The sequence below is a fragment of the Canis lupus genome, chromosome 28, assembly GCF_003254725.2.
Source record: "Canis lupus dingo isolate Sandy chromosome 28, ASM325472v2, whole genome shotgun sequence".
NCBI lineage: Eukaryota > Metazoa > Chordata > Mammalia > Carnivora > Canidae > Canis > Canis lupus.
In genome coordinates this window covers 10,018,202-10,041,916 of record NC_064270.1, presented here as the reverse complement: position 1 = coordinate 10,041,916, position 23,715 = coordinate 10,018,202, and the positions used below count along the sequence as shown (strand labels likewise).

At 34.4% G+C, this 23,715-nt stretch overlaps 1 protein-coding gene across 2 annotated transcripts in view; it reads left to right on the top strand.

Annotated features, from left to right (window-relative positions):
- The window catches only part of TM9SF3 (transmembrane 9 superfamily member 3), a 68,737-nt gene extending 46,368 nt beyond the window's left edge, over positions 1-22,369 (top strand). For both annotated transcript variants that reach the window (XM_025466756.3, XM_049103315.1), the window contains exons 10-15: positions 5,453-5,592; positions 8,537-8,605; positions 11,318-11,464; positions 12,202-12,285; positions 12,616-12,692; positions 18,205-22,369. In XM_025466756.3, the coding sequence (XP_025322541.1) occupies positions 5,453-5,592; positions 8,537-8,605; positions 11,318-11,464; positions 12,202-12,285; positions 12,616-12,692; positions 18,205-18,272 (585 nt within the window). In that variant the 3' untranslated portion in view covers positions 18,273-22,369. The remainder of the gene's footprint in view (positions 1-5,452; positions 5,593-8,536; positions 8,606-11,317; positions 11,465-12,201; positions 12,286-12,615; positions 12,693-18,204) is intronic.
- The last annotated feature ends 1,346 nt before the right edge of the window (positions 22,370-23,715 follow it).

The following is a 23,715-nucleotide window of genomic DNA, read 5'->3' as shown; positions in this document are numbered from 1 at the left end:
AAAAGAAAAGAAGAAACCACTAAACTTTTCCACGGTAGTTTTGTAATTTTATATTCCCACTAGTATTATATAAGAGTTCTAGTTGCTCCACATCATCTCCAGCACTTGATGTGGTCAGTCTTTTTAATTTTATCTATTTTAGTGGATATATATTGGTGTCTTTTTTTTTAAATTATTTATTTATGTATTCATGTGAGACAGCGGCAGAGATACAGGCAGAGGGAGAAGCAGGCTCCCCATGGGGAGCCTGATGCGGACTAGATCCTAGGGCTCCAGGATCACACCCTGAGCCAAAGGCAGACACTCAAACACTGAGCCACCCAGGTGTCCCCTGTTGTCTCATTTTAATTTGCATTTCCCTAGTAACTAATCATGTTGATATTTTTGTGTGCTTATTTGCCATCCCTATATTTTTTTTAATGACTGTTCTAATCTTTGGCCTGTTTTTCATAGATTGTTATCTTGTTGCGTGGAAGAGTTCTTTGTGTATTATAGGTGCTAGTCCTTTGCCCTATACTTATTTTGGAAGTATAGTCTCCCATTTTGTGGCTTATCTTTTCATTCACTTAGGAGTATCTTTGGAAGAGCAAAAGCAAGTCTAATTTATTGATTTTTTTTTCTTTATAGTTTGTGCTTTTCTGTCCTTTTGCCAAAGCAAAGATCAGTAAGCTTTTCTTCTGTGTTTTCTGCTAGAAATTTTTAGTTTTGGCTCTTAAATATGATCCATTTAAGGTCAATGATTCAGTTTTGCTTAATTTTGTATATCGTATGAGCCAAGGGTCAGGGGTTTTGTTTTGTTTTGCTTATGGCTATTTAGTAGTTTTAACACCATTTGTTGAAAAAGTTATGCTTTCTCTACTGAATTGCCATAGTATTTTTGTTGGTCATCAACTGGCTATATAAATGTGGATCTATTTTTGGACTTTCTGTTCTCTTTCATTGATTAATTTGTCATGTTTTTATGCTAGTGTCACACTGTTTTGATTACCATAGCTTTACAATAAGTTTTGAAATCAGTTTTTTTTTCAACATTGTCTTGGTACTTTTAGGTTCTTTGCATTTCTATATAAAATTTAGAGTGACCTTGTCAGTTTCTACAAAAATGCTACTGAGATTTTGATTGAGATTGTGTTGAATTTATAGATCAATTTGGGAAGAAATGACATCTTAACAATGTGGAGTCTTTTAATTATAGAACACAGTATAGCTCTTGACATCCTTAAATATCTTTAATTTTTCTCTGCAGTGTTTTGTAGATTTTAGTGTTTAAATTTTGTACACCTTTTATTGAACTTAACCCTAAGTATGTTCTGTTTTTCATGCTATTTGTAAGTGGTATATTTTAAAATTTCAAATTTGGATGGTTTGTTGAGAGTATATTATAAAACAGTTAATTGATTTTTGTATATTGGCTTTGTATCCTGCAACTTTATTAGTTCTATTTTCTTTTTTTTTTTTTGTACAGCCTTACAGGTTTTTTTTTACATAGATTATCATGTTATCTATGAGTAAAGACACTTGCATTTCTACCTTTCTCATCTGTATACCTTTTATTTTTTTTTCTTGCCACATTGCACTGGCTAGAACCTCCAGTGCAGTGTTGAACAGAAGCAGTGGGAGCAGACTTTCTTGCCTTGTTCCCCTTCTTAGAGGAAAATAATCCAGTTGTGTGCCATCAAGTAAAGTGTTACCTGCATTTTTTTTGTAGATGCCCTCCATCAAGTTGGTGAAGCCCTTCTGCTCCTAGTTTGCTGACAGTTTTTTGTTCTGTTTTTTGAATGGAGATTGGATTTTGCAGTGGCCTTTTCTGTCTCTCTTGAGATATTCCATGATTTTCATCTTTTAGTCTGGTCAATTGTATTGATTGATTTTTGAATCTTAAACCAATTTTTCATTTCTTTGATAAATCTCAATTTGTTATTATTTTATATGTCGCTGGATTCCATTTGCTAAGATTTGTTAGCTTTTGCGTCTGTATTATGAAAGATACTGGTCTGTAATTTTATTTTTTTCTGGTTTTGATATCAAGATGATGCTAGATTCATCAGATATGTTTTTAAATTCACATTCAGTGTTTCTGTTGGGGTAATGAAGTCCAAAAAGCAGAATGGGAAGTTACTTATTAGCATATTGAGAATAATCTCATAAAATAGATCGATATCCTACAGGCATTTGTTTGACTTGGCAATGCCCTGATTACTAGGTCCTATTGTCAAAATGCTTAAACTGAAGCTCAATAATTTTTATGTAGACCTAAAGGCATAAAATGTATGAGGTAGAAAAGGAGTGATAAAAATGGTCTAGTCTGAGCAGGTGTTGAAGAAATGCATAAACATAATGACTTGATAAGACAGTATATTTCCTGAGAATCACCTTACCTAAAAGCGATTACTGTGTGTCACCATAAGTAAAATTTATATTCCTTAGCATTTCAAAAGAGCCCATCTTGGGATGCACTTTCCCTTTCTATTCCACTCACATCATGGATTTCATAGAAGGCCAGTCTGGAAGCAGAGCTAGAATAAGTATTCGCCAAGTTCTTGGTTTGTGACTGAGACTGAGAAGAGTTTAGCATTTGGTATTTTGGGGTATTAAGTGCTGAGAGGCAGTCCTTGTTTCTGACTTGCTTTTATTGTAGATAGAGGAGGCCTCAACCCGGAGTAAGTCTGTCCTCCCCCTACTGCCCCTGTTTGCTGTTAGTCTGTGAACAGTGGCTCAGAGGCTGGGGAGGGCCCTATATTGGTTTGAGTTCCAGAGTTTTCACAGTGTAATAGACTTAGGTGGTTGTTGTTGTTGTTGTTGTTGTTTTGAACTCTCAGTGGCTAGATTTCTTTCTTCTTTCTTTCTTTCTTTCTTTCTTTCTTTCTTTCTTTCTTTCTTTCTTTCTTTCTTTCTTTCTTTCTTTTCTCTCTTTCTTTCTTTCTCTTTCTTTCTTTCTTTCTTTCTTTCTTTCTTTTCTCTTTCTTTCTTTCTCTCTTTCTTTCTCTCTCTCTTTCTTTCTTTCTTTCTCTCTTTCTCTCTTTCTTTTCTTTCATTTTAAAATGAACTTGTGGAAGTCCAATATGGAAAATGGATAGAAGCATGAATCTTTTAGTATAAATAAATTTTGCAAATTCAATAATTTAACATTCTCAATTTAATGTGAAGCAATGTAGTTGTGATGAATACAGATCTAATATACAGGGGTATGAATAAGAGCTCAGTCATATCTTCTTCAGTAACCAATTTATTTGGTCAAATATCGGTATTGAGAAAAATCCCAACATCACGGATGATTTTTAGTTCATGTGACTTGTTTTTTTAACAGCTTGCCTTAAAATCTCAGAGTAATTCTTCAAGTAAACTCATCCAGAACTTGAACATAAAGGTATAGAAAATTGGTTTCACAGTTCAGTCACTAACAGTTTCTAACAAACTGCTCACATTCTTTATCATGTATAAAAAAAAAACAGACAAGAAAAGGGGGAAAATTAGACAAGTACTGAACAGTTGATAATGTCTTGATGAGACTGTTATACTTTTCTTTATCAATTATTGTTAGCCTTTGAATGAGCACACCAGCAATATATGCCTTCATATCACTTCCCTGTCACACACATGTGCTAGAGTGCATTTGCTTGTACAACTTTTGGTGAACAAATGTGTGCAGGCTGAATTGGATTGGTGGGAGAGGAGAGAGAACAAAAGAGCCAGGGTAGCATTACAGACCTTCCTAATCAATGATACATTTATGAGAAGTCCAAATAGATACACAGAGTTAGCAGGAGAAACTCTTCTCAGATCTGTATGAAAATGAGTTAACCTCGTTATGGTAGGTAGCTTCAGTGTATTATTATTCAGTACAGAACTCCTTTGAATCTATATTTTTTTAAATCACACTTCAAAATATTTTTTAAAAACACTTTTCCAAAGGATATTAAAATTAAATGCTTGTGGAATTCCGGAAGCTTTTCAGCAGGACCTGAGGCTTCTGTGGAACAATTTGAAAACCATTCTCCCGGACCATGTCATTCTTCATAGGAATTTTCTTTTCAGCTTCTCTTCATTTCTTATTTGAAATTAAAGTTCTGGTAAATTAAGAGGGAAATACATAGGCTTTATTACAATGTGTTAACATTTATGGGTCTTGTATACTTAATGAAAGCACATCTCAGTAATTAAGAAAGCAGTCAACAGCAAAAATCAAGACAATTCATCCCCTGGTTGTGTATGAGACAATGTATAATTTGCAATATTTTCTGTTGATTAATATATCTTAACAGCTTATTTTTCATATTTCACTTATTTTATGAGCATAAATACTTAGTAGGTCTAAACTGAGATACCAATAATTTGAGTTCCTAAGCCTGATCTTTAAAATGGAATTCCAAGACTCTCTTAACTCTCATATATTTATACAAGTTTTATCTAAAAGAATGATGATACCCTCTGGCTTATTTAAAGCACACACAAAAGGATATAATGAAGATGTGACTTCCACTAATGTTGCTTCACAGTAGATTCTCTTCATGTAATAACTGTGGATTTTCTACTCCACAACTCTTCATTTCTCTGTTTCTTCACAATTTTCTTTCAACTTTGTCTCACTTTTGCTTTTTATTAGAGCCCTAAAATGTAGAACTGAAAGTGATCATAGGAGCAATTCAGTCTGCCCATTTTATAGGAGTTGAAAGTGAAGTGGTCTTAACCAGATGCCAGTTGGAAAAGAGCTTGTGTATCCTTGAGTACCCAGATTTATATGAAGACAAAAATCACAGAAATAATTATTTTCCTAACTGACTGCTTTGGTTCTAGACTGTATATGGTCTTCCCTGTAATGTTAGACTTTGAACTGATGATGGGCAGAAAAATACTCCTACCATTTTAGTATGCCCCATCTCTGCATAAATAGAGATATGCCTGTGATGTTAAGATACTAAGGCAGTGTGGAATAGAAACTAGCACAGTCTCTGAGATGGGAGAGGTCGAACTGAGGTTTTTCGTCTAGCCACTTCTTAGCTGTTGTGGGCATGAGAGGTTACTTTGCCTCTCCAAGTCTCATTTTCTTCCTCTATAAAATAGGGAAATAACATGCAAAGCTCCCTGAGCTTAATAAAATGCAGCCAAGTAAATAAGTTGTTTATAATGAGAAAAGATAAAGGATATGTTAGAAGCATGACAACTAAAAAGTGACAGGAGAGAAAAAAGGACCACAGCAGAGAGCGCATAGGAGAACAGAGAATGGGAGCAACTGCAGTGGGTGGGGAGCAGTTCTATTTGTATTTAGTTCAATTCCAATATTTTAAGGCACATTGTTTACTTCTTTTCATTAGTGTATATCTTACACAATTTTAACCTATATTGAACTTAAACATTTTATTTTGTGATCAAATTGTGTTTAAATTTCAAGTGTCCTCTTTATTTTTATTAATGTTATTCTGAGTAATCATAAACATCTTAATTTAATTTACAGGTGGCCGTTTGTTGCATCTGTTTTTTTGTTATTCTTCCTCTAAATCTTGTTGGTACAATACTTGGCCGAAATCTGTCAGGTCAGCCCAACTTTCCGTGTCGTGTCAATGCTGTGCCTCGTCCCATACCGGAGAAAAAATGGTAAAGAGAATGCTAAATTTTATGTCATTGTTCCTCACAATAGAAAAACTCTTAATGCTATTATATATATATATATATATATCTTTTAGAATTGGCCTGTATTTATTAGAATGTCTTAAGTTTGAACTTAAGAATTTATCTTTTTACTTTTTCCTTCAATCTATATTGTTAGTAGTAGTAATCAATTCTATCCTTATTTCACTTTCTGAATATTGGTGCCATTTACAGATAAACACTTTGATAAGTACATTAGTGCATAGAGGTGAGTGGGAACTAAAGCTGCAACAGTTATATTAGTTTTATTACAGGACAAAATTGACCTGCTGCCTGTTTTTGAAGAAGTTCTCTTGGAACATATCTATGCCTTTTCATTCACATATTATCTATGACTACTTTTACACTGTGGCATCAGAGACAGAGACCATATTGCCTTCAAAACAAATATTTACTATCTGAACCTTACAGAAAAAGTTTGCCAACCCTTAGCTTATTAATTCCTTTCCAGATATTTTATTATTCTAATAATATTGACACACATTTATAACCACATATGTTGTGCTGGTTGAGAGATGAATTAGGACTAAGATCATTTCCAATTTCCTGACCTAATGTCCTGTGTCTTTTGGGATAATCTAGAATCTCCCAAATACATTCTGTCACGTTTTATCCAAATATGTGTTCCGGAATTCAAGATGAATCCTGACAAAGGATGATGAGTATTTCTGTTAAATAGCTGAAGAGAGAGTCTTTAGTGGCACAAGTATACATATAGTTTACAGGATTTTTTTTTTAATCAATCCACTTTGAAAGTATTCTTGGTAGATTTTTAACTGGACAATTTGTATTTTTTAAAATTCAGACATAAAATGGGACGTCATTAATATGTTATATTTCTAATCTTTATAATTCAAATTTGAACAAACTAAACTCATAAATATATTGCCCTTTAAAATTAGTAAATTAAATATTTTGGTGCTGATTTATGCTATTCTGCATTCTTCATTTTCCTGATTCTTACTAGTGGACAAAAATAGAACAGTCTACGATATATACATTTATTATATTCTCTATCCATAAGAATAACTGCACATTAGACTCTACATATTCATAATAAGGGATACACACACACACACATAAAAGCCTCTGTTCCTAGATATTTTACCTTCTTAATAGACAAAATTTATATTCATTTATTAAAAAAGATTTTATTTATTTTTTCATGAGACACACGAGAGAAAGAGAGGCAGAAACACAGGCAGAGGGAGCAGCAGGTTCCATACAGGGAGCCTGATGTGGGACTCGATCCGGGGTCTCCAGGATCACTCCCTGGGCTGAAGGCGGCGGTAAACTGCTGAGCCACCCGGGCTTCCCTAAAATTTATATTTAGGTACTTACATATATAGTCTTTTGTAGACTCGGAGGTCATTTATAGAAATGGAGGCTGAATAAAAACAGCACTTCTAGTTTAAAGGAAGGTGATCTGTTCTAGTTTTAGAATTGTCCATGTTCCTTTTAAAAGTACATTTTCTCTTTGAAATCAAGATTAGATTCTAGGTTACTAGGACTGGTAAAGGAGAAGAAGGAACAACATATGACCTTGCAAACCATGGGTCACAGTTAGTTGGAGGAAGGCTTATGTGTATATTTTCCATAATCATATAATTACATGGGATCTAAAATCTGAATACTAGATCTGGCTCTCATGGATTATGTTATCTTGGGAAGATCATTTTTAACCTCTGTGGGTCTTAGATTCCTATAAAAGAAGGAAATAAGACTAGATTAAATGGCCTTTAAGGTTTTGTTTTGTTTTGTTGTTTTCCCAGCTTCCAAACTCTTTTATTTCTTCTCTCTCTCTCTTTTTTTTTTAGTTTTTTTAGAGAGTGTATATATGCATGTCCACGTGTGGTAGGGGGATGGGCAGAGGGAGAGGGAGATAGAGAATCTTAAGTAGGCTCTCTGCCTAGTGTGGGGCCTGACTTGGGACTCAATCTTCCGACCCTGAATCATGATCTGAACTGAAACCAAGAGTCATGTCAGATGCTTAACTGGCTGAGCCACCCAAGTGTGCCCCTCCTCTTGGTTTTTTAATTTGTTTATCCCAGAGATAGTATGTTAGTATCTTTTATGTGCCAAGGGGCACTGGGATTAACTGGGTGAGGAGCTTCAGCCTGCCAGAGTTTATAGTCTAGTGAGGTATGATATGTATGTAATTAGACAGCTCAGGATAGTGTAGTAAGTGCTGCCACAGAATTATGTTCAAGAGGCAGTGCAAGCATGGGGGAAGGGCCCACCTTTTTCTGGGAAACTTGGGAAGGACTTCATGGGGAGAACACTTGAGCCCATGCTTACAGGAGAAAAATGACAAGAAAAGGCATTCCAGGTGGAGAATTACCAATTGCATCATATATGTTTGTTGAGTGAATGAAGTTTGAATTTTGTTTTTTATTCACTCTGGTTCCATTGTAAGTCAGAACTCATAATACCTTAATTGTATAATTCATAGGAAAACAAATTTCTGAACCAAGGAAAGCGATGGCAAGGAAAAGATGATGGCAAGGCCACAATTAGGGCTCTCAAGACTTTTCTTTTCCTGTGGCTTTCTATAAATAAATGCCTGTAAAGTTTTTAGAAGTTACTGAAAGATGTAGAACAGAAGCAAATACTTAGAATTTTTCATGAGTTCTGTTGGTGGCAGGAATTTATATTCCCCAAATTCTTATCTCGGCCTTTTATGCCAGAATTTTTACTATAACCTATGGCTAATTTGAGGTCCTTCCTCTATATTGTGCCTCTTTGAATTTTTGTTTTTCTTTTTACTGGCTTGTTCCTGTGCCTTAGATTATTTTTTAAGTACCCAGCATCTGCTTCCTGTTATCTGGATTTATATATTGTAATGTGAAAATCATACTAGAAGTTTATTGCTGATTTTAATATTTTCCAGGTTCATGGAGCCTGCAGTTATTGTCTGCCTGGGAGGAATTTTACCTTTTGGCTCAATCTTTATTGAAATGTAAGTTGTGGCAATGCATTTATGTTTTGAGGGATGTAATTGTAATGAGAATTTAGGAGTTATGGTAGGTTTTGAACCATCAGAGGGAAGGCATCTAGCAGAGTTAGTCTATTATTTCATCGCTCCCAGAAAGTGATCTAACATAATCTACCTAAAAGCAGTTTTCTGCTGTGGTCTCAAATATTCAGGTGAAATTAGATGTTTTGTATTATGTTCTAGACTCTTCTCACCTAACAGGAAATCTTAGAAATCAAAGAATGCATGCTAGAGAGTACTAGACCAGTCTTTGATCACATGCATGATAGAAGGAATGACTGGTTTTTATTATATTTTTAAAGTATTTCTGAGGTCCAGGGAACTAGGTAAAGCATTACCTACCAACCAGTCAATCTAGATCTTGGCGTCTTCAGATACATATATTTCTAGTCTCCTTCCACTGAGGTCTACAGGAGTGCTGAGAAATGTGTAGGAGTTTGGGGGGTGGAAAGTATGCCACCTTGTGCCCAAGTACTGTGCTTGATATTGATACTTGGCATCCTTAGTCACCGCTACAAAATATGTCTTTCTTTCCTCAGCTTGTATCCCAATGTTCCTTGATGGGAATGCTCTGGCATTTTAGGCAAGACATTTTTTTATATAGGACTTTCTCAAGAACAGTCACATACTTCTGGTTCTTGCCCATGAAATGCCAGTCATTGCGACTACTCAGAATTCCCTTACACATTTCCAGATGCCCCACTGCTGATTCTTTCCTACAGTGGACACCTCCTTAACAGACATGATTAGATCTGGTAATTGGTTAATTAAAAGCTGGCTCAATTATAAAAAAAGTTCATATATAACATTGTATTTTAACTTAAAACAACTAAAAGCATATCTTTCACTCTTTTTTTTTTTTTTTTTAAATACAGAGCCAGAGTCTTTGATTTATATCTTGTTAATGTTTCTGTCATTTTCCCTTTGGCATTCACAGTGTATCCTCTGTGTTTCCAGCATTTTTAAGGTGGAACAAGAACATCAAGACCTGTCTCAAGTATTCTAAGTGCAGAATCCTTCTAGATTTATACATCTCACCCCAAGACTTTCATAGTTCTCTCACCCACACCTAATTTTATGTTGTTTTTTAAGTGACTCACCTTATTTCATTTCTCCAAAACTCTCAGTATAATGTTCATAGAAATCAGGCATCCTTTTGTTATCATGTTTATTGGTGTGTGTAATAGTCAATTAAATTATGTAATTACACCACCAAGCACAATTGACATAGATTTGGGTCACCTACCAGCTGTGAGTGTGCCATGGATACTAGTCAGTACCATAGAGGGACTGGAGTGTATGTCACGCTAGCTTGTGGCTTAATAAAGCCAATTCAGGAACCTCTTTGGTACTTCTAGGCTCATATACTGCTTTGTATCGTCACCCTGACTTAACCTCTGTTTTTCTGTCCTACCCCTCTTCCCAGTACCTTCTGGATCACATCTCTTCCCGTTTTCTCAGGTACTCTGTTCCATTGAATAGTGTCTCTGCTATATCCTTAAATTCTCTTCTGTTTTGACCACCCTTGAGTCTATTCTCCTCTTGGTAGCCACAGTGATCTTTTTAAGGTATTAATCTGATCATGTCACTTCTTTGCTAAAGATTTTTCTTCATTTTCATTGAGGTAAGGTCCCAACCCTATAACATAGTCAGTAAGGACTTTCATACTATAGGATCTGGCCTCATTTGCTTCTCCAACCACATCTCCTAGCTCTCACTCCTTCATTTGAAGTTGTAGCCATACTCAGTTACTTTGACTTTTTCCACATATTTGTAAGTTTTGCCTTTGCTGTTCGTGGACCATTCTTCTGGCTCCCCTTATCCCCACATGCCTTATTTGATTCTTCTCACTACCACTTCTCCCCTAACCAAACTGGTAAGTTGCCCCTCTTAGGTGCATTGGTAAAGCACATGTTACAGAGCATCCTGTCCTTGAGAGTGGAGTAGAGACTTTGTCATCTTCACAGTTCTGTTCTCACTGCTTCTCTGTCATGTGGCAGGGCCTCTAAATATCTGTTGAAAGAATCAGTGACAAGTAAGTGAGCTAAACAGAACAAGAAAAAAAAAAAAGACAAAAAGATCCTTTTCTGATGATGACTTGGGGAATGGAATTACCTTGAGGGTCTTGTTCTTTGTGTAAAATGTTACTGTTATCTCTTACTGTCTTCCAAAAACAGCAGGAAGCTTCTTTAGGCTTTTTTTTTTTCTAATTATTATTATTTTTCTAGTTTTATACATTATTACTCTATCAAATATACTTTTTAAAATTTACTAACGTGTTTTATAAAATATAAAATACATTGCTGAATAGTGTCATATCTAGAAAAAAATGCAAGAATGAGGGAATTGCTTTTATTTTACAGATAAGAATTTTTAGCTATTTTCATTTTTCTTTGCCACATTTTACTCCTTTAAGCTTCTAATTTATTCAGTTTTCTTAGAGATGAATGCCCTACTAAAAAATCTGTTCTTGAAAGATTATCCAAGAAAATATTTTTGAGAGATTTTTGGAGGACTTAATAGATAAAAAAGGGTAAAAGAAACTGTTGGAAGTTACTTGAAAGAAAATAATTGAGATTTAAGTATGATGAAAGTGAGAACGAAGATATGAGATTTAGCAAAAGGGTGAGCTTCAAGAATAAAGATTAGAAACTGTCTTTATTGCATTTTGTTAAGGTATTTCATCTTCACATCTTTCTGGGCATATAAGATCTACTATGTCTATGGCTTCATGATGCTGGTGCTGGTCATCCTGTGCATTGTGACCGTCTGTGTGACCATTGTGTGCACATACTTTCTACTAAATGCAGAGGATTATAGGTGGTAAGTACTTATATCAGGGAGGAACCTTGGAACTCTATTTTCAAGTAAGATGCCATTTGAAGTGTATCAAGTAGAGTAAAAGATCTGTTTAGAAATTTTGCTCCTTAAGATAGTATAGGAACCTTTTTTTAGTTATAAAAATGATGAAGATTTTAGAGGAAAAGTAATATCAGCCACAAAAAAAGTTTTTGTTTTTGTTTTTGTTTTTACAAAAAAGTTTTTGTACTTTCAATTGTCACTGTGTTATATATTTTTACAAAGTGCTTGATGTGATAAGAACTTTATGAGGAAGCATTGCTCCATTTTGAACAAAAGGAGATGGTTCTGATGAAGTGGTTTACTTAAGGTCACTTATAATAGGGCATCTGACAAAATTCAGAGTCTCTCCTTCCAATTCTTAGGATTTCTCCTTATTGATATATTTAAATGCCATCTATGTGGATTTTTAAAAAATATTTATTTTACAAAGCGAGAAAGAGCGAGAGAGAGCACGGTGGAGGATGGGGAGGTGGGACAAAGGAAGAAGGAGAGAGAGAATCTTAAGCACTGCTCCACACCCAACATGGAGCCTGATGACCCTGAGATCATGACCTGAGCCAAAATCAAGAGTTGGATGCTTAACCATCTGAGCTACCTAGGTGCCCCTACATCCATTTTCAAGAATGTTTTTATAATGTTCTTTGGTTTAAAATATGTTTCAGTGCCATTCACTCAAAAGAGTTACTTTTTTTTTTCAGGCAATGGACAAGTTTTCTCTCTGCTGCATCAACTGCGATCTATGTTTACATGTATTCCTTTTACTACTATTTTTTCAAAACAAAGTAAGTGGAGACATTTTCTCATTTTGTATTTAGGAAACAAAAGTCATTTAAATAACAATTTAAGAATAAAAGGCTGAGCATAGGGAATATAGTTGGTGGTATGGTCATGGCACTGTATGGTGATGGATGGTAGCTACACTTGTGGTGAGCACAGCATAATGTATAAATTTGTCTGGTCAGATTTGTCCAGTTGCTTTGTGTACACCTGTGACTAACGTAACGTGTCAACTGACTATACTTCCATTAAAAAAATAAATAAATAGTAGAATTTAAGGCCCTATGTTGAAAGTAAAAATAGATATACTATATATATTTTTTGTCTTATTTCAGGATGTATGGCTTATTTCAGACATCATTTTACTTTGGTTATATGGCGGTATTTAGCACAGCCTTGGGAATAATGTGTGGTAAGTTCTGAAATTTTTGGAATATCATGAGTTCATCTTTGAGATTTGTAGAATCCGAAAAATGTAGTAATTGGAAATTACATTCTGTGGCTTGATCAGGAACAACAAAATAAACTCGAGTCTGATTATAGTTCTTTAGACTATTCCTCAAAAATTCATCATGTTCTTTTTTAACATTCCTAATAATTTTGTATTGCCCTGTTTTCTGTACCACAATTAGTTTCTTTTTCATGTTGAAATTTGGCTTTTTTCTTGTTCTTTTTCTTTTTAAAAATATTTTATTTATTTATTCATAAGAGAGACAGAGAGGCAGAGGGAGAAGCAGGCTCCATTCAGGGAGCCCAACATGGGACTCGATTCCAGGACTCCAGGATCATGCCCTGGGCTGAAGGCGGCACTAAACTGCTGAGCCACCCAGGCTGCCCTTCTTTTCTTTCCTTTTTTTTTTTTTTTTAAAGCTTAAGACTCTTTGGGAAAGATAATGATGTAAACAGGTTATGATACTGGCTGAGTGATTCCCTTTTGGAGATTTCTAAGGCTATTCCTAGAGATAGCCATGTCCAAGAGGCAATGTCCAGGTTATAAGTACACACTTGGATGTCTGCAGACTGGGTTTAAGTTCTGTCCATGCCACATGTATGTTCTGTACCTTGATCCAGTTTTCCAAGCTCTCCAAACTGTGTAAAATGAGGAAAAGTACAAAAAAAAAATGAGGATAATGCTACCACTGTGTTTTGGGTCTATCACAATCTTCCATTAAATAGAAGAAGTAATAGTTACCATACGATAGAGTCTCTGGCATGTGTAAAATACCTAGAAAATAAAGAACTTTTGGAAATAAGCCTGATAAAGGGAAAGGGCATGGACTTGAGAGCCTAAGAGACCCAGGTTAAATCTCTATGCTGCTTTTTTGTGGCTCTGGGAAGTCATATTGAAGTCTCTAAATCTTGTTTTTCTCATCTGTAAAATGAGAATATCTTTCAGAGTAGTTATTTGTCATTGTATCGTATGTATAGCACAAGTATAATGAAGATGTGTTATCAAGTGTTAAGAGAGACCCAGTTTTGTGGGAGACATGGTGGGGAATGGGAAGAGCTGAGGCTTTTGGGGTCAGTCAGTCCTATGTGCAAATTCTGATGCTTCTACTTAATAGCCATGTTACTCTGGCCAAATTATTTAACCTTTCTTCCTCAACATTCACATTTGCCAAACAGAAGTAACACCCACCTCACAGGGTTGTGTTGTGGATTCAGTGATTGGATGTGGGTAAACAGGTAGATGTGGATGCTCAATGAGATGGCTGTTACTGTTTCTGTACTGGTGAGGGCTAACAGTCCTGGTGCTTCCTTCTGTTCTGGGATTGTGTGTCTGTGTCTGTAATTTGTTTAGGTTTCTATACCTGTGTTTTCACTTCAGAACAACCTCATGACACTGAGTTTAAGCAGAGGTACCTTAAAGGAAATGCATACCAGTAACTAACTTTTCTTCGGGTTCAGAATGGTTTTCACTTGATAAATGAGGCTAATTTTAGTTACCCTATAAGAATGATGCAAGGCTTAAGGACTAATACTATGGAAACATTTCCAGATACTTTATAATTCAGCCCCTTCTCCTGTTATTTGCTATTGACTTTTTGTTTTTTTTTTTGGTAATTCTATCTTTAGCTATAGGGTAGGCAATAGAATAAGGAAGATATGATAATCTTGTTAAAATTTAGCTAGCTTCTGGTATGGCACTTGTGGACCTCTGAGGTACCACAATTGCTTTTTCCCTCCATCAGAAGAGCATATCCATTCCATAGATTAATGGTTACCAGAGGAGGGGAGATTAGGAGTGTGGACAAAATGAGTGAAGGTGGTCAAAAGTTACAAACTTCCAATTATCAGATGATTTAAGTTCTAGGCATGCTCGGTAACTATAGTTAACAATATTGTATATTTGAAAGTTGCTAAGAGATTAGATCTGAAAAGTTCTCATCACAAGAAAAGAAAACCATAACTGTATGAAAGTGATGGATGTTAATGAAATTTATTATGGTGGTCATTTCACAATATGTACCCATATCAAATCATTATGTTGTACACCTTAAACTAAAGTAAGTGCTTTATGTCAGTTCAAATCTGTTCCATTTATATATACCATGTACATGATCATGTGTGCACATACACAGATGACATTGACTGTAAAGTAATAAAACTAATTCCACAAGCTATAAGGAGAGACAGTTCTCTGTATTATGACTGCATATTTTATTTATAGCTACTGTGATAGCCTTTCCCTGCAATACTTAATTTGTTAACGAACTTTGAGGAAAAGAGGACTAGGATCTGCAGGTTAAAACTAGATTTGTATTACACAGGAACATCCTTGTGTATCCCTAGGCAATTAGAAGTTTCCTTTAGTATTATTATTAGCCTGCTTTCCTTCAGAATGTTGCTCCTTGAACTCCTCTTTATTTAATCTGAGGTCTTTCTTGATTATCACCAGCATTCAGCGATGTGTAGAATCATGGGATTATGCAGAGGGTTAAATTTTTTTTTCTTGATTCAATATGTGATCTTAGGAAGACCTAGAGACATAATATCTTGACATTTACAAAGAAAATGGAATGAATTTAGCTAGTTTTTTTAGTGCTTTTCCTGTTGAAATTTCATCTTGCTGCCTGAAAATCTTGGCACATCTACAGTTCCCTGCTGTTCTGGCAGTGTCCCAACATTTATTCTTTAATGGGTGTATGTGCCTTTGGAGCTAATCTATTTTGGCGGGGCTGAGGGAGAGGAAACAGTTCAGATGAACTGATTAAAATGTCATCATAATACAAAAATTGTACATGCTAATCAGGTTATATTGCTAAAATGCTTTTTTAAAGTCCACAATTGAAAGAAAAAAATTATTGTTTTTTTAATGTAGGAAAAAGAAGTGTGTTAAGGTGGAAATAATTAGATTGTTATAGCTTTCGCATTCTGATCATAGCATTTTAGTAGTAAGGAAATTAAGTTTGAAAGTGTATTTGTATTATTCTCAAGACATTTACATTTCTAGAGAGCGTATTTAGTATCTTCCTTTTTATAAAGTCATATTTTTATATGCTTATTCTTGAGATACTCATAAGATTAGGAAAAATGATTCTCTAGGTCGACACTGTTTTGCTTTTAAGCATGTCTCTGCTCAGAGGGGAACAACGGTTTATAAGTCTAGAATATTAGATATTAGATTTGGTTATTAGACTGGTGTGATATTAGGCCAGTTAAATTTTTGATTCTAGTTAAAATTTCATAGATTTTTTTTTATGTTTTAAGAATTCAGGTTTATATTTACAAATTGAGTGGTTTTTTTCCTTACTTTGTAAGGACTTCTTTTATAACTATTTCAGAATGAGAAAGAATTATCACTATTTCCAAGTATACTTGTAATATAATACCTCATATTATAATAAATATCTATTAATTGGAAAAATAATTGGAAATAGGTTTGCTTTGTTGCTTGGTAGGTTTTAAGAATACTTTCAGTATTTATGGGAAATTTTCAAATATATATGAAAAGAATTTTTATTATTTTTGTGTGTGTGTATGTATAATGAAAAATATGTGTGTATATTGAGTCTCTGAGTCAGAAATTATCAACTCTTGGCCAATCTTGTCTTACTCATAATGCCACCTTATCCCCCTTTTTATTCTGATCTGAATCTCGGACTTCATGTCATTTTTAACTGTAAATATTTTCGTACATATATATGTGTGTGTACATATAATAACTATAAGTATATACTTAGTTATATAATATGTAGTTTTATAATATTATATAATTTTAGTATATACACATATATAATTCCTTCATATGCTCAAATATTTTGTTAGTATTCACATTTATCCCACCCATCTCCATGCCTTTTTTTAAATACAGTTTGTTTGCATCAGGATCTAGCTAAGGTCCATGCATTGCTTGGTTAAAATGTTTGTTTTAAGTAGGCTCCATACCCACTGTGGAGTCCATCATGGGGCTTGAACTCAGAATCCTGAGATCAAGACCTGAGTTGAGATTAAGAGCCGGATGCTTAACCCACTGAGCCACCCAGCCCTCTGGTTAAAATGTTTCTTAGGGTTTTTTTAATCTACTGATGTTCTCTCTTTTCCCTTGCAATGTATTTAAGAAACTTGAGTTTTTGTTTAATTTCTATAGAGTTCTCCACGCTCTGAATTTTGCTGAGGTATCATTTAGTGTTTCTCCATGTATTTCTCCCCGTAGTTCCTGTAAAGGGGTAGTTAGAGCTATAGACCTGATCATATTCAGGAATACTTGTTCAACAGTACTTAAATAAGGGTTTGTAAACTTATCGGGAGGCACTGGTTCTAACTGTGAAGTTAGCAGCCATTGATAATTACTGCCTAGATCATATAACACATTGTTGGTTATTCTAATTTTGTTGTTCCTTTTATATTTATTAGCTGGGGCTCTTCTATAAGAAGAAAATTCTTTTCATCATCTATGTAGTTACCTTGAGGTACAGTTTATATATAGGAAACGCAAAATAGACTTCTTTCTTTCCATATAGTCACCAGTGGGTGAAAAGAAGTTAGTTCAAAGGTAACTAATTAGGGGTCTATGTGTATGTATGTGTTTGTGTGTGTATCATTATTAACTTAAGGAAGGCTTGGATGGTAAATTTCTAATTGCAGTGGAGAATCTTCTCTCTGATTTGATTGACTAGCTCTCTTGTTCTGAGGATACCTAAGTATAATTTGCAGTAAAGAGCTATCCCATTGATTCATTCAATAAATATTTATTGAGTACCTTATCATGTGCCATGTACTCTTTTAAGGTATAGGAGGTAGATAACTAACAAAACAGACAAATCTTTTGCTTTCTGGTGTTTTGAGCCTCACTTGAAGCTAATATTAAAAAACATTTCACTACTTACCTGTCTCTCTCATCTACTTCTTCAAATATATCTTTCTTTTTACCAACCACAGAGCTTCTATAATTTAAAGATAAAAACACCATCAGAAAATACCTCTTTAGAGCTTCAAATGCTATTGGGCCATGGTTCTCAGTCTTTTTCTGAGAGAATCCCATCACTTCTTACTTCCATTAGGTATCAGATGATTTGGGGAACATGTTAAAATGGTTTAAATGACCTAGAAAAATTTATATTTAAGTTTTAAAAAGACATGTTTTTTTCATTTAACACATTTTTGTCATTATCAAATTATTCTTGCTTTGTAAGTGATGTATTTTAATTCATATAGTTATTAATTATACATGTAATAACTGATATTTAATTCTAAAAATATCACATCAGGTCTAACCTGATATATGATAATAATAGGTGATTTGCGTAACAAATGATACGGTTCTAATAAGTTGAGAACAAATACTAACAAAAAAGATGTTATCTTGAAAAAAAGAATTGAAAAAAAAGAATAGCTTTCCAGAGCAGAGAGCATTTAGTGTTTGTAAATGGGATACTACCCTGTATGTATTTGTTTCACAACATCTTATTTTATCTTTGCAGGAGCAATTGGTTACATGGGAACAAGTGCCTTTGTCCGAAAAATCTATACTAATGTGAAAATTGACTAGAGACCCAAGAAAACCTGGAACTTCGGATCAGTTTCTCTTTCATAGGGGTGGAACTTGCACAGCAAAGAAAAAAAAAGCGCAAGAAGAGATTTGGGCTTTCACACGGGTACTCTGTGGGTCTCTCTTTCCTGGATGGCTTAAAGTAACATCTATTTCCACTGATCCTAGGTTCTTACTGACTGCTTTCTCCAACTGTTCACAGCAAATGCTTGGATTTTATGCAGTAGGCATTACTACAGTACATGGCTAATCTTCCCCAAAACTAGCTTATTAAAGATGAAATAGACCAGCTCTCTTCAGTGAAGAGGACAAATAGTTTATTTAAAGCATTTGTTCCAATAAAATAAATAGAGGGAAACTTGGATGCTAAAATTACATGAATAGAATCTTCCTGGCACTTAGTGTTTCTACGTTATTGAAAAATGATGTTCCAGAAAGATTACTCTTTTCTCTTATTTTTACTGCCATCGTCAACCTATTATGGGACATTTTTATATATTGAATCTGGGTTCTTTTTGACTCCCCCTCCCCCCAATCGAACTGCATCCTTTTTTTTTTTTTTTTTTTTTGAAGAGAGAATTAAAAAATATTAAATCCTGCATGTAATATATCTGCTGTCATCTTAGTTGGACCAACTTCCCATTTATTTATCTTAAAGCTATTCAGTTCTATCTTAATTCCATCCAAAGAAGATACAGTCTGAAGATAGAGGTGTACTCTCTACAATGCAATTTACTGTACAGTTAGAAAGCAAAGTGTTAAATGGAGAAGATATTTGTTTTTATTAAACATTTTGAGATTTAGATAAACTACATTTTAACTGAATGTCTAAAGTGATTATCTTTTTCCTTCCCCTAAGTTAGTCTTACATCTTTTTTGGGTTTGAATGAAGGTTTTACATAAGAAATTATTAAAAACAAGGGGGGTGGGTAATAAATGTATATAACATTAAATAATGTAACGTAGGTGTAGATTCTCAAATGCATTTGGATGTACAGATTGACTACGGAGGACTTTTTTCTGATGATGATTGGTGTAGAAATGTGTGAATTTGGGTGGCTTTTTACATCTTGCCTACCACTGCATGAAACATTGGGATTTCTTCAAAATGTGTGTGTCATACTTCCTTTGGGAGGGGGGATTGTTTTCTTCTGTTTAATTTCTGAGGCTCCTACAGGAGCTAAATTTGTAATTTAGAAACATTTAATTTTGTTAATCCTGTCTGGGGCACTTAAGTAACATCTAAAGCATTACTGCTTTAGAATGTTAAAATAAACTTTCCTGACCAAATTGTTTTGTGAAAATAGATGTGTTTGCAATTTGAAGATAATCTTTTCAAAAGGCAATTATTACTGAATGCAGTTTTTAAAATATACTGTAAACTATGCTTTTCTAATACAGGAGACCCACACTTTAAAATCCCCAAACTTCCTTACATCTAGATTATCCAGTATAGTCACAAAGTAAATGGTAAGCCCTTCGAATTAGATTGTGGCACAAAATCTCTTCAGTTTGGTGTACCATGTAAAGGGGGGATGGGGTAAAAGCGGCTAGCTTATTTACTAATGGATGAGCAAATAAAGGTTACAGTTTTCTAAGAGAAGTGATTTAATTTTGAATACATCTTTCTGGAACTATCCATAATGTGAAGTTTTCCTAGAACCATTGAGTTTCTAGTTTAATAGTTTGCTATGCAAATGACCACCTAAAACAATACTGTATATTGGTATTTTTAGAAAGACTCAAAACCGCTGTATTTAAACTTCAATGTGAAACTCATGCCATTTATAGTTCATAACATGTTTTCATTACAAAATGTTTCTATAAATTGACTCTGCATCCTATAATGTGATATGTAAGGACTATAAAGAGTGAAAAGTTTGGTTTCTTACCACTTAAATATGGCTGACATAAACAAACAGGAGTTTGATCAGAAGCTGTAGTAAATCCTTTCTCAAGCCAAAATGTTATATTAAATGCAGTCTACTGGCTCTTCCATTTTCTCTTCTCACCTGGCTTTAAGATCTTACAAGAAAGGAAACTGAATGCCAATATTTAATGGTTTATGTAATATAACTCTTTAACCACATGTAAAGTACTTACAACACCATATCGTCTGATGGAGTATAAATTGAACAGCAAACTTTTATCTTAGTAAAATGACATCTATTTCTTATGAATCTTGCAGGTAAGATGTAGGGTTTTAAAAAATGACTGCTTTAGCTACTTTCAGGTCAACCAGTTCTTTTTACTAAATAGATTTCAAGTCCTTGGGAATCTTCAGGTAAAAAAAAAAAAAAAAAGCGTTCTAATTTCCAGATATATTAAGTATCATTAAAATGAATATAAATTGCCTTGAAAGTCCTTTGGAAAATACGTATTAGTTTCTACCTTTATGTAGGTGCTGGCTATGTCTGTGTCTTTGAAGAAGATGTAATCCATAAACAGTTTAGCTCCCTAGCTCTGGGTTATAGAGTAATAAAATAAAATATGACTTAAGTTAACCAAAGGGTGAGGTTCTTCCACTCCATTAATGCTGTTTATCTGTCTTTTCATATGTTAACATTATTTGCTCAACTTATCAACTGATGCTTTGAACACTATCTAAAACTAAAGATAAACTTTCTCCTTGCATCTATAAGCATGCTTCTCCTGAAATTTATACTACTAATTGACATAATTATTCATGTGTCCTAGTACAAGGGTAGGATAAAGTGGAAATGGAACGGCTGGAAGTATGGTAAAGCATTCTTTGGTATATCATGTTGGGCTCCTGATTTGTGCTGAGTTTGACCACAAATCAAGCCCCATCCTCTTAGAATTCATTGTACTGTGGTGATATCTGAACCTGGTGAATGATATGATTGGGTGTTTTCCATTGACAGTGGACGGATCTCTTTATAAAGGTGGTTGCTGCAAATTCCAGTTCTTCCAAAATCCACTTATTTAGGGTTTATCCACAGATTGTATTCCGTTTGTTAAAGCTTTTGTTTCCGAAATGTTTACAGACCACCTTATGCCCTATGTCTTGCAAATAATCTTCCTTTAAGATTTCCTTGAATTTTTACAAATGTAAAAAAGAAAATAAATGTATTAATGTAATTTGTTCAGGAAAAGCTATATACTGAAGGGCTTCTGTATATAAATTCTGAGAAAGAAAAGCCTATTTGTAACCTATACACTGCAGTTCCATCTGGGTTTTAAGTTTAGATTTCAGTGTGTCTTAGGGCTTCAGTCTATTGATTTACTGGAACATGTAATAGGAGCAGTGATGTATGAAAATGCAAGTATTCATTAATGTTTTATACCTTCATAAAAATTCGATGGTTATGAAGCTATATTTTAGCAATCAAGATGTTAAAGAGATCAGAGCAGTGAAAATTTATAAAGATTGTTTGGAAGTGTGTACAGAAAGAGACTAGATTTAGAGGTAGGGTAGATCAAAAAGTGAACATAAAACTGCAGAAGTCTTCTAAGACTTAAATTCAGTATGAGGAATAACTATTTCTCTCTTATGAGCCTTTTCTGAAAGCCGTCTGAGTTGACATTCTTTTTGGAGCTGTAGGTGGAATTGTGCAGAGAAAAAAGCAAAAATTAAGTTATTTTGCTGTATCAGGAAATGGAAACAAACTGGTGTGAAAGCTGCTCACGTGTATTAGTGAACTAGGTGTGCAGATGATTGATGGACAAGGCAGAACTTTGTGTGTTTACCCCAGTTCCTCACTTTAGGTAATTTGAACATTAGAAATGTTACAAGTAAGATCTGAAGGCAAGGAACAAATAACATGGAATTGTGTTTGGAAGGACAAGAGAGTATACACGGAAAAGCAGTCCCAGTCGGGCTTTTTCATCAGTGTCAAATTTGAACCTTTAAGTCCCCACAGAGCCCGGGCAATCGGTATCAGTTGGAAGAAAACAGTTACTGCTTGATAATTACTTCCATTTTGTACACACCTTTGGTTTGTGTAGGTCATGTTCCAACTGGCTTTTTAGTAATAGATATCCAGTGTATACTGTATCAAATACATTTGAGGTTCTAATCTAGTCTGTTAATCTAACCAAAATTGGATTTTTAAAATAATAAAAAGTTAAATGTACTTTCCTTGGATGCTTTATTTCTTTCCTTTTTGAAACAAGTGAACCAGGCATAAGGGATAACCCATTATTATTGGTATGCATATGAAGAGATTACCAATAGCCTTCCACAGTAAAACAGGAATCAGCAAACTTGCTGTAAAGGGTAGATAGGAAATATTTGAGGCTTTGAGAGCCAGATACAATTACTCTACCGCTGTAGCACAACAGCCATAGTAGATAGTACATAAACCAGTGAGCATGGCTACTTTCCAATATGACAACAAAAACAGCCAATGGGCTACAGTTTGCCGACCCCTGAAATGAAGGCTTTAAAATCTAAGATTTTACTTTTTCCCCCCTATTTCTTATTTTGAAAAAAAAATATATATATATACACACACACAGGTGTAAGAATGGTATAATAAGGTTTGTCTTTACAAAATTATTTTTCTCTTTTATTATGATTCTTTTGACTTCTATTGACTTATCACTTCTTTTGACTTCTATGCTCAAATCCCACTACCTCCCATGCCTGTCATTCTGATTGACAATACGTTGTCTAGTCAAAGCAGTATTATATAAGCAGTATTCACAACCATTCTGTGAAGCTGATAACGTAGATCAGTAGGTATTAGAGAAAAGAAGCTACAGCAGCCAAAGAGTACTATGTTAGGCCAGAAGTATTGAGTAGATTAGAGTCCTCTTGACCACAGTCACTGTGAAATGGGGATATCACCTCTCCAGCCTGGGGAGCAGATAATACAGGTAAAGATCACATTGAAAATGAGTGTTCTATACCAATGAAAGGGTTATTTTTATTGTACATCAAAATCAGTAGTTCATTGCTTCAGGTCTAATGGTACTTCTGTTTTTCATTTCCAGTTTTAACTAGTTATTTAAATCCTTGTCAACCTTTTTTAGTTCTTTTCTTCCCCTGATTTTATTAGCTGCCTCCATACCTATACTTGACAATTCCTGTTGGCCAAGTAGTTTTAAGTTAGTAGAAATTTGGATTACTTTTGATCTCTAATGAACATTTTTTGTGTGGTTGGAAAAGACTCTTATACAGCCAGTTTCTGGATTTCAAAAAGAGAACTATTTTATTAAACTGTTTATCTACAGTTTAACATTAGTAAAAGGGGGAATGTGCCCCCAGTGGGACATGTGGAGTCGTTGGTAATATACTCTACAAATAAATTATTTTCAAAGCTTTGCATGTTTAAATAAAACATGCAAAAAACTTTTATCAAAGTTTCAAATTTACAAAGTGGAAGGAGATGGTTATAGGGAGAAGTTGATGGAAGTTATTTTAACTAGCCAATGTCATGGTTATTCTTAGTGGCTCAGTCTAAGCCGCTAAGATTAT